The sequence below is a fragment of the Megalops cyprinoides genome, chromosome 24, assembly GCF_013368585.1.
Source record: "Megalops cyprinoides isolate fMegCyp1 chromosome 24, fMegCyp1.pri, whole genome shotgun sequence".
Classification (NCBI taxonomy): Eukaryota; Metazoa; Chordata; class Actinopteri; order Elopiformes; family Megalopidae; genus Megalops; species Megalops cyprinoides.
Window position 1 is genome coordinate 108,120 of NC_050606.1, and position 11,881 is coordinate 120,000.

An 11,881-nucleotide genomic window follows, 5' to 3' on the forward strand; every position below is an offset into this window, starting at 1 on the left:
TCGAAATATGGGGAATTCATCACGCAGTACATAACTAAACTATATGACAGCAAGGGTCTTATAGAACTAAATTTATGAAATGTGCACCTGGCACATGTTGTGACTGATGTAAACAATGCAATGCTTGCAATTATTTTTTTATGCCTCTCGAGGTCACGAGTTAATTATTTAGTTATTTCGAGACAATAAAAGGCCGATTTCTCGAGATAACGAGATAATTCATCAAGAGAAAATGACTTTTGTTTTCTTGAGATCACGGGATAATTATGGAGAACTCGAAAATGAGTGTCTGGTTCATTTGATCACACCTGATCACTGAAGTGCACTCGCCTGTGAAGTTGCAGCCGGGCTAGTCTTCTCCTTAAATGACTAGGAATGATCTTAACGTTAGCTAACAGAAAGACACAATGCAATTTCTGCCTGTGTTAGACCTTGACTGAAGTACAGTATGCGTTGCTCAGTAATGGGTACTTCTGACATTTTCAGCTTAAATCAGTTGCTACAGTTGTCAAGATACCATCTACGCATGCTGGCATGGCACTCCTGATCTCCGATAAACACTATAAGCAGAGGTGGACACCCCGGCTTGAGTGAAAGTACTGCCACGGATCTGTTCCACCTATGCGCTACACCAGCTGAATTTAATTAGCACAACTCTTCAGCCAGGTAGAGCAGCTAATTAGTGAAATCACCTTGTTTAGTGAATGGCTAGAACAAATACATGATAGGACTTTTACTTTCTGAAGCCGGGGTGTCCACCTCTGATTATAAGTAATAAGAGGAAACCTTTTGTTTTCTCGTGATAACGAAATAATTAACCCGTTATGTCGAGATAACGAGATAACGGCATTAAAAAAATCCAAGCACGGTTGTAGGCTTCCGTAGGATAACGCGGGTTTCATAATGTATTAATATTATCGCAAACATTTCAAATGTGTACCGTTACTTGTCAGCGCAGTTGATCATCTGACTGTACCTGGCGTGTTGTGTGTATGTTCCGGACACGGTGAAGTAAGAATCTGTGGGAACCAACAGCCCATCCCCAGCACGCAAACCCTGTGTGCGCAGTGCTGGCACTGAGGTGATGCTTGCGGGAGCTCTCCGCACACAAAACGACGTGAAGTTACACAGTCATAATGTTTGATATCATGCCAGTAATCAAGAGTAGCTAATTAACGTCCAACACGAAGTCATAACGAAGATATACACAGAAAAAGACATTCATGATGACTAACATTTAAGTATATTGAAAAAAGATAATAGTGAATAAACATTAAAAAAGACATAAATGGTAATAACAGACTATTAGCGCTGTGTTCTTACTGCTGTTCAGTTTGTGTATCTGAGATCAGGGCAGGCAGCGGGCACTACCGTCGGGCAGAGCTCCCCTTTTCTCTGTTAGCAGGACGGGAAGCTTTTCAAAGGTGCATGTAGCCCATATGATTTATTTTCGGATGATGATTTACTTTAACGCGTTGTCAGTACCCTCCGGTGCGGTAGGGGGCGGTGTGGAGCTTCGCGCCCTCACTCACACATCGTAAATCCAGCAGCGAAGGAGCGACACTACAGAAGGGCGACAAAATGGCGCTACTCTTAAGGTCAGCAAGAGCTGTCGGTACGCGGTTTAGCCGCATGGAAGTGGACAGTAATGTCGGATCCTGCGGGACAGTTTAGCCGCATGAAAGCGGACAGTAATGTCGGATCCCGTGGGGTTTAGCTCCAGGATTCTCGCCTGGCTTTGTAGGCATTTCTGGGCTGTTTGGTGAGGTGGTTACCGTGGCGATCCACAGTTACGCAAACGGGAATCGCATTGCTAGCGTCATCTTTTACCCACGAACGGAAGAATATTTACTATTACTGCAGTGATTTAGATGATTAGATTATTACATGTTATATTGCGATTATATTGTGTCAGTGGTGTTGGGGAAAGCTAGCGAGGCTGGTTAGCTAGCTGCCGTTTGTAGCTACGCTAACGTGAGCTATCCCCGTTAGACTAAATGAACGTTAGCGGCTGTATTCTGGCAGCGTTATGATGTGACATTGTAGGGTGTGGGATTGTATGGTTTGCTTATAACTGCTGTAACATGGCAGTATTCTGTATTGGCAGAGGTAACTGCATGTGCAGTTAGCTGTCGTTACTGGCTGAGAAGCGGTAGTTAACGTTAGCATAACAGCGGTGGTCTAATGTCAGGCTGGAAGATGGAAAGTATAAACGTTCTGCATGTGCTATCTTTTTAAATACTCTACCGTGAATATACTTTATTTCGAAACGGTCCCAATGGAAATTGTGGTTTGTGTGACATATGTCGGTGTGATTGTCAGGGTAAATGATCAGCCCAACTGGTATATGACGTAATACAGTATATCATAATACAGGATATGGTTGCGTTATTGCAGTAGGCGCTACATAGGAGGTGGTCTGGATGCTAGTAATGAAGTTTTTGCTGTCAATGTTATTCAGCTTCACTGTACAGCCTGTACACCACAGTGCTCCTAACGCTGCCGTTCCCAGGGACGGATCCGTTCACGGGCTCTTTGGCCTTACCGCTCCGGCTTATTTTATGTAATCACTCTTTCAGTTATTACGGATAGTCTTTGAATGGACGGTACTGTAATCTTTTATGTACATGTACATCTATTATCTGTTGTGTACTTTGGATAGAAGTTCCTGATAATTTAATCTGAGGAATAAAAGTCTAAATGTCTCTTTACTTGATTTTATTGTTTGGAACTGAATTGTCAAGTAGAATTAAACAAAATCTTATCAGTGTGGAAAAGTCAGAAAAATACGTAAAATTAGGCCTGTCCTGCAAAGTAAGCGCACATGCAGACAGGTAGAATTTATAAATTCCCTATATGTATTTATGTAGTAAATTACGAAATAATTGTGACATTCAGTAAGATAAGATGCCAGTTACAAACACAACTAACAGATTTTCCCAGATTTTCCCGTACAGAAGGAGCCCTGTTGCAGCAGAGTGCTTCTTGCTGTTTCCTCTGGTCATGCGCTTAGCATTCACCAAAGACATGCAAAGCTCACTCCAGCTTCAGATAAGCTAAGCTTGTTTTCTCACGGCTGTGTGGGCATTAATGGCATTTAATGATTAAGTATTTCTCTCTGTGCTGTTCAGGTCGTTGGCTCGGCAGGGTTTGTGTGTGTCCCGCCCACAGTTCTGCATCTACAGACAGTGAGTGTCCATGGTGTGAGTGAGTGAGTGAGTGAGTGAGTGAGTGAGTGAGTGAGTGTGTGTGTGTGTGTGTGAGTGTGTTTATTTGCATCAGTCCTGAAGAATCTTTCCATGTCTGTTTCCTAGTGCTGTTCCCATGGGAACCAGTGCAAAAGAGGAAATGAATAAATTCTGGGCCAAAAACAGCAGGCTGAAACGGCCCATGTCTCCCCACATCACAATCTACAGGTAAGGAGCTCTCCTGGGCTGCTGTCACCAGCAGAGGGCAGTGTGTTTCACATGTATTCTGTAATAACATTTCCACAAGGGAAAGCATTCATGTAGTATACTCCGTTAGATGCACTTTGTAACTCATAAGTCACTCTGAATAAGAGCTTCTGCTGACGGACAGTCATGTGATGTGAAGGTAGAGAGCACGTAATGCCATTATGATTCCGTAACATTAGCAGAAACATTCAGCGTGAAGCTCCCAAAGACTGCTGCTCCATAGAAACGGCAACAAGCAGCTATGCTATCAAAGTCACAAATCAATAAAGTGAAAGCACAGGAAGAGTTGTGTGCTGGGTTAAAATGGTGTGTAGGAGGTGTAGGGTGGCAGCATGATGCCAAGTGAGCATTGGGAAGTGAAGGCCACCAGGGGGCGCTCTTGACTAGTTTTGTCATTGTAAGTTTTCTTTCTGCAGGTGGTCCATCCCTATGGCGATGTCTATCATTCACAGAGGCACAGGGGTGGGGCTTAGCACAGGTAACACATGCCATGGCGTACTGCTACACACCGCACTGGACACATTACACAGTACACACCTCAACTGTGCACAACAGCACTCCTCCCTACGCTGAAACAGGAGGGCGTACACCGTTGTGTGTGTTGCTGAGGAATGAGCCTCCCTTCCTGTCCCTCTCTCAGGTATCTCTCTGTTTGCGGTGGCTGCACTGGTACTGCCAGGTGATTTCACCTCCAACCTGGAGCTCATCCACTCCCTGTCTCTGGGCCCTGCCCTCATCACTGGTGCCAAGTTTGCCCTGGCATTCCCGGTGGCCTACCACACCTTCAACGGCATCCGTCACCTGGTGAGTGCCCACACCTGCCTCACCCACCACACACCTCTCTCCACCTGGCCTGTTCCGCACACCTGTCTGCACATCTCGCACCTTACAGAAATCACACAGATACTCCATTGTTGTGCTAGATGCCTGTTTTACAGAAAAACATGACTTTTGAATCCCTGTATGTTTTGGTTGAAGTTGGGCGGCAGTCTGGTGTGGAGGGTGGGATAGCTTTACTGAATAGAGTGAGGTGTGGGCCAAATTAGACTTCACCTTGTAGTTTCACTATTACAAGTTAATTATGGAAAGCCAGCAAGATGTTTTTCCTCTTATAAAAATATGTCAGTACGATAATTCAAGAATGTCACTGTTTCATTGATACTTTTCAGTTTGAGACTGCATATGTAGCCTTCTCTCATTCGATGTCCCTCAGTGAAGGAGTCTGTTTATTCCTAATAATTTTTAATTATGCATTTGTTTTTCATATAAATTAATGTTGTCATACAGCACTGTGGAGACTTTTGAAGAAAAAATGTGAGCGGAGCTGAATGAAATCTTCCTCTTTCCTGTCATTTTTCTGGCCATCTCTGTCCTTCCTGCTGCCGGTAGCTGTGGGATGTGGGGAAGGGCTTTAAGATCCCGGAGGTGTACCGCTCGGGGTATGTGGTCATCGTGCTGTCCCTACTGTCATCCCTCGCACTCGCCGCCCTTTGACCTGCTGGGAGTAACGGAGCAAAGGGGAAGTTATTCACTTTATATCTGTCTGAAAAGCATGGTATGCTCATCCTCAGAGTAATAAATAAAATATATCTACAAGTACACATGTCCCTTTTTTGAGAAATACTGTTCAAATTCAGGAAAAAGTGTTTTTATCAAGGGTCCAATTCTGAGTGAGTAAAGTAAGGGAGAGCCTCATGAAGGAAACAAGGGTTCAGCACCGTGGTGGAACTGATACTCTTGTGACCTCTGACGGCGCTGCTCTCTGTGAGGGCGCCGCTCTCTGTGAGGGCGCCGCTCTCTGTGAGGGCGCTGCTCTCTGTGAGGGCGCTGATGGCAGCACTGCTCTCTGTGACGGCGCCGCTCTCTGTGAGGGCGCCGCTCTATGTGAGGGCTCTGCTCTCTGTGAGGGCGCCGCTCTCTGTGAGGGCTCTGCACTCTGTGAGGGCGCTGCTCTCTGTGAGGGCACTGCTCTCTGTGAGGGCTCTGCACTCTGTGAGGGCTCTGCTCTCTGTGAGGGCGCCGCTCTCTGTGAGGGCTCTGCACTCTGTGAGGGCGCTGCTCTCTGTGAGGGCACTGCTCTCTGTGAGGGCGCTGCTCTCTGTGAGGGCACTGCTCTCTGTGAGGGCTCTGCACTCTGTGAGGGCTCCGCTCTCTGTGAGGGCGCCGCTCTCTGTGAGGGCTCTGCACTCTGAGGGCGCTGATGGCAGCACTGCACTCTGTGAGGGCTCTGCACTCTGTGAGGGCGCCGCTCTCTGTGAGGGCGCCGCTCTCTGTGAGGGCTCTGCACTCTGAGGGCGCTGATGGCAGCACTGCACTCTGTGAGGGCTCTGCACTCTTCAACTCAGGTTGCTGATGTCAGAAGCTCCGCCGTGTGAAGCGTTTGTAGCTACGCTAAGCCTGATGCAGGAGGCGGATCCCTCTGCTCGCCTGTCCTCTAATTGGATGGACCTGTGACATCATAGAGGTGGGTGTGTCCTGCTGAGTAGATGTGGAGCAGCAGATGCTAACAGAATGGAGCAGATTTCCAGGGCTGTCCCAGGTAACACAGTGAGGGAGCTCTCTAACAGCCTGAAATCAACTGTGGAGGAAGGGAAAACTGATGCTGACCACTAGGAAGGTACAGAAAAATGGCATCCCAGAAATGTATGAATAACCATGACAGAACAACCAAAAAAGATGATGTAGCACCCCCTTCCCACAAGAACAGAGGAGGGAAATAAATGAATAATTTATTTTTTAAAAATAAAACCTCTAGGTGTGACAAAGTGTTTATTCCCTGATTAGTTTTAATTAAATATTGTTATGTTAAACTGGTATAGAGAATAACAAAAAAACAACTCCAGTCCACACTGGGTAATTTCATGTGTTTGCCAGCATTAATAAACTGTAGACCAAACGGTACACTTCAGTAACACCTGCTTTAGCAGAGGAGATGGGTTCGAAACAATTACAGTTTACTTAGTTTGCTGAATCATATTTTATGTGCACGTGCTGTATTGACCATTAAGCATAGATGTGCAAAAGTCTTAACATATTGTTAGAAATGGCAATACTGATCTGTAGTACACGCTGCTCTGTCTGGATAAAACTTGCAAAATGAATAAAATGATACAGTATTGTCTGATTCTTCCTCACAAGGAGCCTCAGTCTGTCACAGGAGATTTTAGCATGTCTCTTTTAATCTCTTTATGCTAAAACTGCAGAAAATGATGCTCTATGAAGTAGGACGGTAGTAGAAAGACGTTGAGAATCGCTTGCTGGGAAAATTGCTCGCTTTCCGGACATAACTTTCAGCTCTGACCATTAGGTATAGAGCAATAAGGAAACATCCCTGCGCGGGATGGTGCTAAAATATGCTGCAGATTTCTCTAGGCGGTGGGCCTACATTTCAAAGACTGGGCTTCCCTCGGGTTCTCAAATGCCACGTGACAATGTGAGGCAGAACTTGAGGCTCTAAGGCTTCCGTAGCTCTGATCGCGTTTGTTAAAGAGGATTCCATATTGACGTCATCACTCACAGCTCATTGACATGCTCCTGCCCATGTTGCTATGACTTTGAACAACCTAGGCGCGCATTTATATATATATATATATATATACAGTATATTTATTTATTTATAATATTTGTGTTTTGGGGGGGGGGGGGTGGTTGTAGGAAATCTCTCAATCCAATAAAGACTAAGAGCTGCCATTAACCAAATTATGAAACAAAAAAATCTTCAATCGGTTTAGCATGTCTAAAGGTATTATGGCAAGACAATTAGACTACCTGACAAAAAAGAGAATAAGGAAGCTACGTCCATGGCTTTGTGGGAGAGCTGCACAGCGCGGCGCCGCAGCTCCCGGCGCCGCAGCTCCCGGCGGCTGCTCGGTCCTCCGCTGAGTGCTGCCGCCGCTTAACTACACCGCGCTTTTGGCTGAACTGTAAAGTTGTTCGTTCTGAAACAGGTGCAGCCTCAAGGTGTCCGCTGCACACGATGCCGTTTTCCCTCGTCACTCCTGATGGACACGGTCGTCGTTTCCAGATTTGCATTTCGGGCGCTCCCTCGCCTTCCCTCGCTGTCTCTCCCGTGTTTCCTGCTGCATTGTCCCGAAAATTACCACAAAATCCCTTAATCAGACATTCCGACTCCATCTAAAAGGACGTGTGCGAATTCAAATACACAGGAACAGTGGGGCTCTGTGTGACGGGGGCGTCATTAAAAATATCCAAATAACTGTACAGTGTCTCAACATGCGGTAGCCTACTTTCTCTGCCTTTTAGGAGAAAATCTCCCTCACATAATAAACGTATTTTGTAGTAAGATTATACAATGTTTCCAGTCATTTCTGCATATCGGCGATAGGGAAACTGCAGTCGCCATTTCGGCTCTGCTCATTGTTCTAGCGCCCTCTACCGACCAGTCGACTCAGAGCCAGAATGACGGCAGCGCGGTCCTGATGCTGCGCGATGCAGACACGCAGGAGGGGGATGTATAAATCTAAACCGGGTCTGCGCGTTTTCAGGTGGCTCAGTCTCTGTGGCGCAATGGAATAGCGCGCTGGACTTCTAATCCAGAGGCTCCGGGTTCGAGTCCCGGCAGAGATGGGTCTTCGGAATAACCGGCTCCTCAGCTGGTAGAATTTTTATAAACGAATCTAAATAATTCTGCTGCTGCATTTTTCCAGATCATTCGCATTTCACATCGCAGGTTTGACTGTCAGACACATCCGCTTTCTCTTACTATGTACGATAATTTCATTATTTTAAATCTGAAATATTTAAAGTTCTATATGTTGATTTTGAAATATTTTCAGGAATTTAGTGATATAAAATAATATATACTGCGAAACTGATCATAATGCTTTAAGTTTCTATTTGTATTTGTACGCTGTTCCCCCTTTCACAGTGTGTGTGTGTGTGTGTGTGGTGTGTGTGTGTGTGAGAGAGAGAGAGAGAGAGAGAGAGACTGAGAAAGACTGAGAAAAAGATACAGGGTAACTAACAAAGACAGTGAGAGTGTGTGAGTGTGAGTATCTGTGTATGTGTGTGAGAGAGAGAGAAAGAGAAAGAGAGGGTGTGTGACAGAGTGCAGACAGTGGCGCAGAAGGAATCTTGCTGGTTCACTGCCCAGAGTATTCTGGAGTTGGACTGAGTGGTTGGTCCACAGCAAGATTCTACCAAAATGATGCGAGTTCATTCACCCATCTGTCTATGCACCCGTGCATTCAGGCGTGTGCGGGGGGGCGGGGGGGCTCTGCCCTCTGTGCGGCCCTGCGTGCGGTCATTCTGCGTCTGTCTGCGTCCGCCCCTCTTCGGATGGCCGGAAGCGCTGCGGTCAGCTCGGTAACTGTAACCGGCATTTTTGAGGTGGCGCTTCATTTAAGTGTGGTTTTCTTCGCAGGTCCATCTTAACCGAAGAACGAAACTGCCAGGGCAAGTCACAGTAATTATGACACCTTACGTCATTACTCGTTTGAAAATATTCCTTAACAGTTAGTTAATCATATACAGAATTATTGTAGGAACCAGTGACGAAGGGAAACGAATACAATCCCTTACTACATGACGTAATCGACGCTGTCTGGGAATACCAGACCACCGGATTTAATATATGCAATGACCGCTTCTGACCGCCAGAGAGCACCACAGTTTCGCTGCTTTCACAATTAAGAATTTATGATCCTATCCTGGCAATTTCTAAATAAAATTGTGCATTTATACATACGATAAATATGTAAGTATGTATTTGTATTGTATTTCTGTGAAGTGGAGATTGCTGTTAACGATGAGAGAAGTCCTAACCTCGCGGTGAGTCGCGCGCACCTGCACTGCAGCCCCTCCGCGTCCTGCTGATCCGCTCACCGGCCCTGCGTGCCTCTGTTCCCGGTTAACCCCATCCTTCCCCCCCACACCTAATCTGCGTGCAAACCTAATCCTAATCCACATGCGCGTCGCACTCGCCCGGATCCTTCCAATCCCCGCTCATCTCCTGGCCGGCAAACAGCACGTGCTTTCAGCTGCAGAGAAACTGTTGGTTTGCAGCGCCGGCCCACAGGCCCGCTCAGACAGGCCACATCCGGCCCCAGCACAGAATCCTAACCCCCGTTAGCAGAAAACTGGATCTGCTTTTCTGTGGTATTATAACAGAGTCGACTATAAAATAAAAACACAATAACAATAGTAATAATAGTAATAACAATAGTAATAATAATAATAATAATCATCATCATCGTCATGATGATGATCATCATCATCATGGTGAAACACGCGCATCCACTGTCCCACACAACCATTCTCTCTCTCTCTCTCTCTCTCAAACGATATGCTCTTGCCCTGCTATCGAAATGGTACTGGCCAAATCGTATTAAAATCCCCACCCCTCCCCCCTCCGCCCCACACGCCATCCCCCTCCCTCCCCCTTTCAGACAGTCTGTTTTTGCTGCAGTGAACGGTAGCAGTATAAGGAGGGGGAAAAGCAAGAAAAACAAGGAGCGCGCGACAGAAAAAAGCAAGACAGACAGATCCAGTGGGACCAGTAGCAAGCGCGAGCCACCGAACAGCACTGGTCCGAACCCCGAACCCAGAGAATCATTCCCAACAGGAGGAGATTTCCGAAGGCACATATTTCGGTCTGTACCCTCTGCGTTGTCTAAATGTGCAGCAGATCGTAATATTATTGTTGACGTATGCTCATTTTATTGTATGGACCTGAGACCTGTCAGCTGTAGATATATCGCGTGTCCATGTTCTGGAATGTGTCAGAATTCTCCATCCTGCTTATTGACCGGTGACAAAGCTGGCCGCTTGCGTATGAAACGGAGACATTATTCTTTTTATCGTGTGTGTCCCCTTTTCTCCTCTCCTGCTTCGCTTTCATCGTGTTGCTGCATTTCACTGCCGCGCGCTTTGTGTGCCCGGGTTTTGCGTTGGCGCGAGGTGCACCTGGATGTGAGCGCGTTCCGTGCGGTTCGGTTTTAACGGGAGAAAGGTGAGGCGCGAGGCAGAGGCAGCGCGAGGCTCCGGCGGCCCTGCGATCCGCCGTGTTCCCAGCAGCGATGTTGCAGGTATTGTTACGCATCTTTGAAGAACCGACTCTCACCTGATGGGTCATTTTTATTTATAATGTGATCCAAAATCTTGATTCATTGCTGGAAATCATGGTTATATTGGGCTAAAGGGAATAGCCCTCACCATGAAAACAGCTCCAAACACAATCATCCGTCCCCTTCCACACCCACCCCACTCGCCCGTGGAGATGCGCTGCATCGCTCGCGCTGAATGAAAAAAAAACATCAGAGTGACAATGGAAGAACATCTCGAGGATGCATAGAGCCGAGCCACTCTCCGCCGGTCTGTGTCTGTGTGTCCGTCTGAATCTCTGCGATCGTGTGAACCCGTGAGGAGGCAGGTTCATTCCCACATTGTATCGGTTTGGGCTCCAGTGTGCGTCTGTCGCTTCCATTGCAGCCAGAGCAGATCCTTCAGGCTTATTTCACCGCGCTTTCCTTTCCACGGTTTATGGCTTTCTTCCGCGTTTAGCATAAATGTCCGAACACATTTTGCCAATTATTTACATCTTCTACATAGTTTCTGCCTTCCGTATTCATACTGTATTCGTATTTTGTGCTTTCAGGACGTCGCCGGTGTTCACTGCATTTTTACTCGCTTTGTAATGAATGTATTGAGTTGTTCGATAAGATGCGTCACCAGTGTGAACGGAGTGGACAGGGAGGATCGATATACCTATAGCGCTGGCCGCGCAGAATCATGCCCCCACTTTTCCATTTTGAGATATAATGCGAACAGCACATGTAGCTGCATATGGGGAAAAGGTGACTGACGTGCTGCGTGTTTCCTGTGTACAGGTGTAATTTCAGTTGCCCTAACGACCCTCGACTGCAGCAGCAGCCCGCCAGGACGCCAGCGTGCGAACATGGCTCTCCTGGCCTCTGCCCTGTGGACTCTCAGCTCCTTCACAGTCCTGTTGGCTTCAGTGCACAGTAACGTCCAGATGGGTGAGTGCGGCAGCTTCCTTTGTGTAGCGGACATCTGTCTATCCGACCCAAGCTGTTTTCAGTTGGTATGACGGTTATTACAAGGGAAGCACAGGCCCGTTAATAACTGCGAGGGGCACTGCGTGTACCCCCTCCCCCAGCTCCAGAGGAATTTCTCCTGAGTTCTGTTTTTTTGGATTATGTTTTTGAGGGGGAGGGTGTGGAGGAGAGAAACAGGGAGTTACTCATGTCAATGAACTATATGATTTCCTTAATTTTAGCTGTAGGATTAGGCCTAGATTAGTAAACAGCATTTCTTCTGTGTATAAGATAGCAGACTATTATGAGTCTGTAGGATTTGACCTGATCAGGGGCTCAGTAGTGTCTGAAACTCCTTGGCCCAGGTGGAAGGTTGTTTTTGGGCCGGATGTAGTGTCTGGATGGGTTATT

At 46.7% G+C, this 11,881-nt stretch overlaps 2 protein-coding genes and 1 non-coding gene across 3 annotated transcripts in view; all 3 read left to right on the top strand.

Annotated features, from left to right (window-relative positions):
* Positions 1-1,531: 1,531 nt before the first annotated feature.
* On the top strand, positions 1,532-5,007 carry sdhc (succinate dehydrogenase complex, subunit C, integral membrane protein). The gene is made up of 6 exons (XM_036519174.1): positions 1,532-1,598; positions 3,132-3,188; positions 3,315-3,416; positions 3,872-3,933; positions 4,096-4,259; positions 4,845-5,007. The coding sequence occupies exons 1-6, from the start codon at positions 1,582-1,584 to the stop codon at positions 4,947-4,949; spliced, it is 507 nt and encodes a 168-aa protein (XP_036375067.1). The 5' UTR covers positions 1,532-1,581; the 3' UTR covers positions 4,950-5,007.
* A 2,961-nt stretch (positions 5,008-7,968) lies between these two features.
* On the top strand, positions 7,969-8,042 carry trnar-ucu. The gene has a single exon. It is a non-coding gene; the product is annotated as a tRNA-Arg (tRNA).
* Positions 8,043-9,849: 1,807 nt separating this feature from the next.
* cadm3 (cell adhesion molecule 3) overlaps positions 9,850-11,881 on the top strand; it is a 35,604-nt gene continuing 33,572 nt past the window's right edge. Inside the window, exons 1-2 of the mRNA XM_036519160.1 lie at positions 9,850-10,066; positions 11,303-11,452. Of these exons, the coding sequence (XP_036375053.1) occupies positions 11,371-11,452 (82 nt within the window). The 5' untranslated portion in view covers positions 9,850-10,066; positions 11,303-11,370. The remainder of the gene's footprint in view (positions 10,067-11,302; positions 11,453-11,881) is intronic.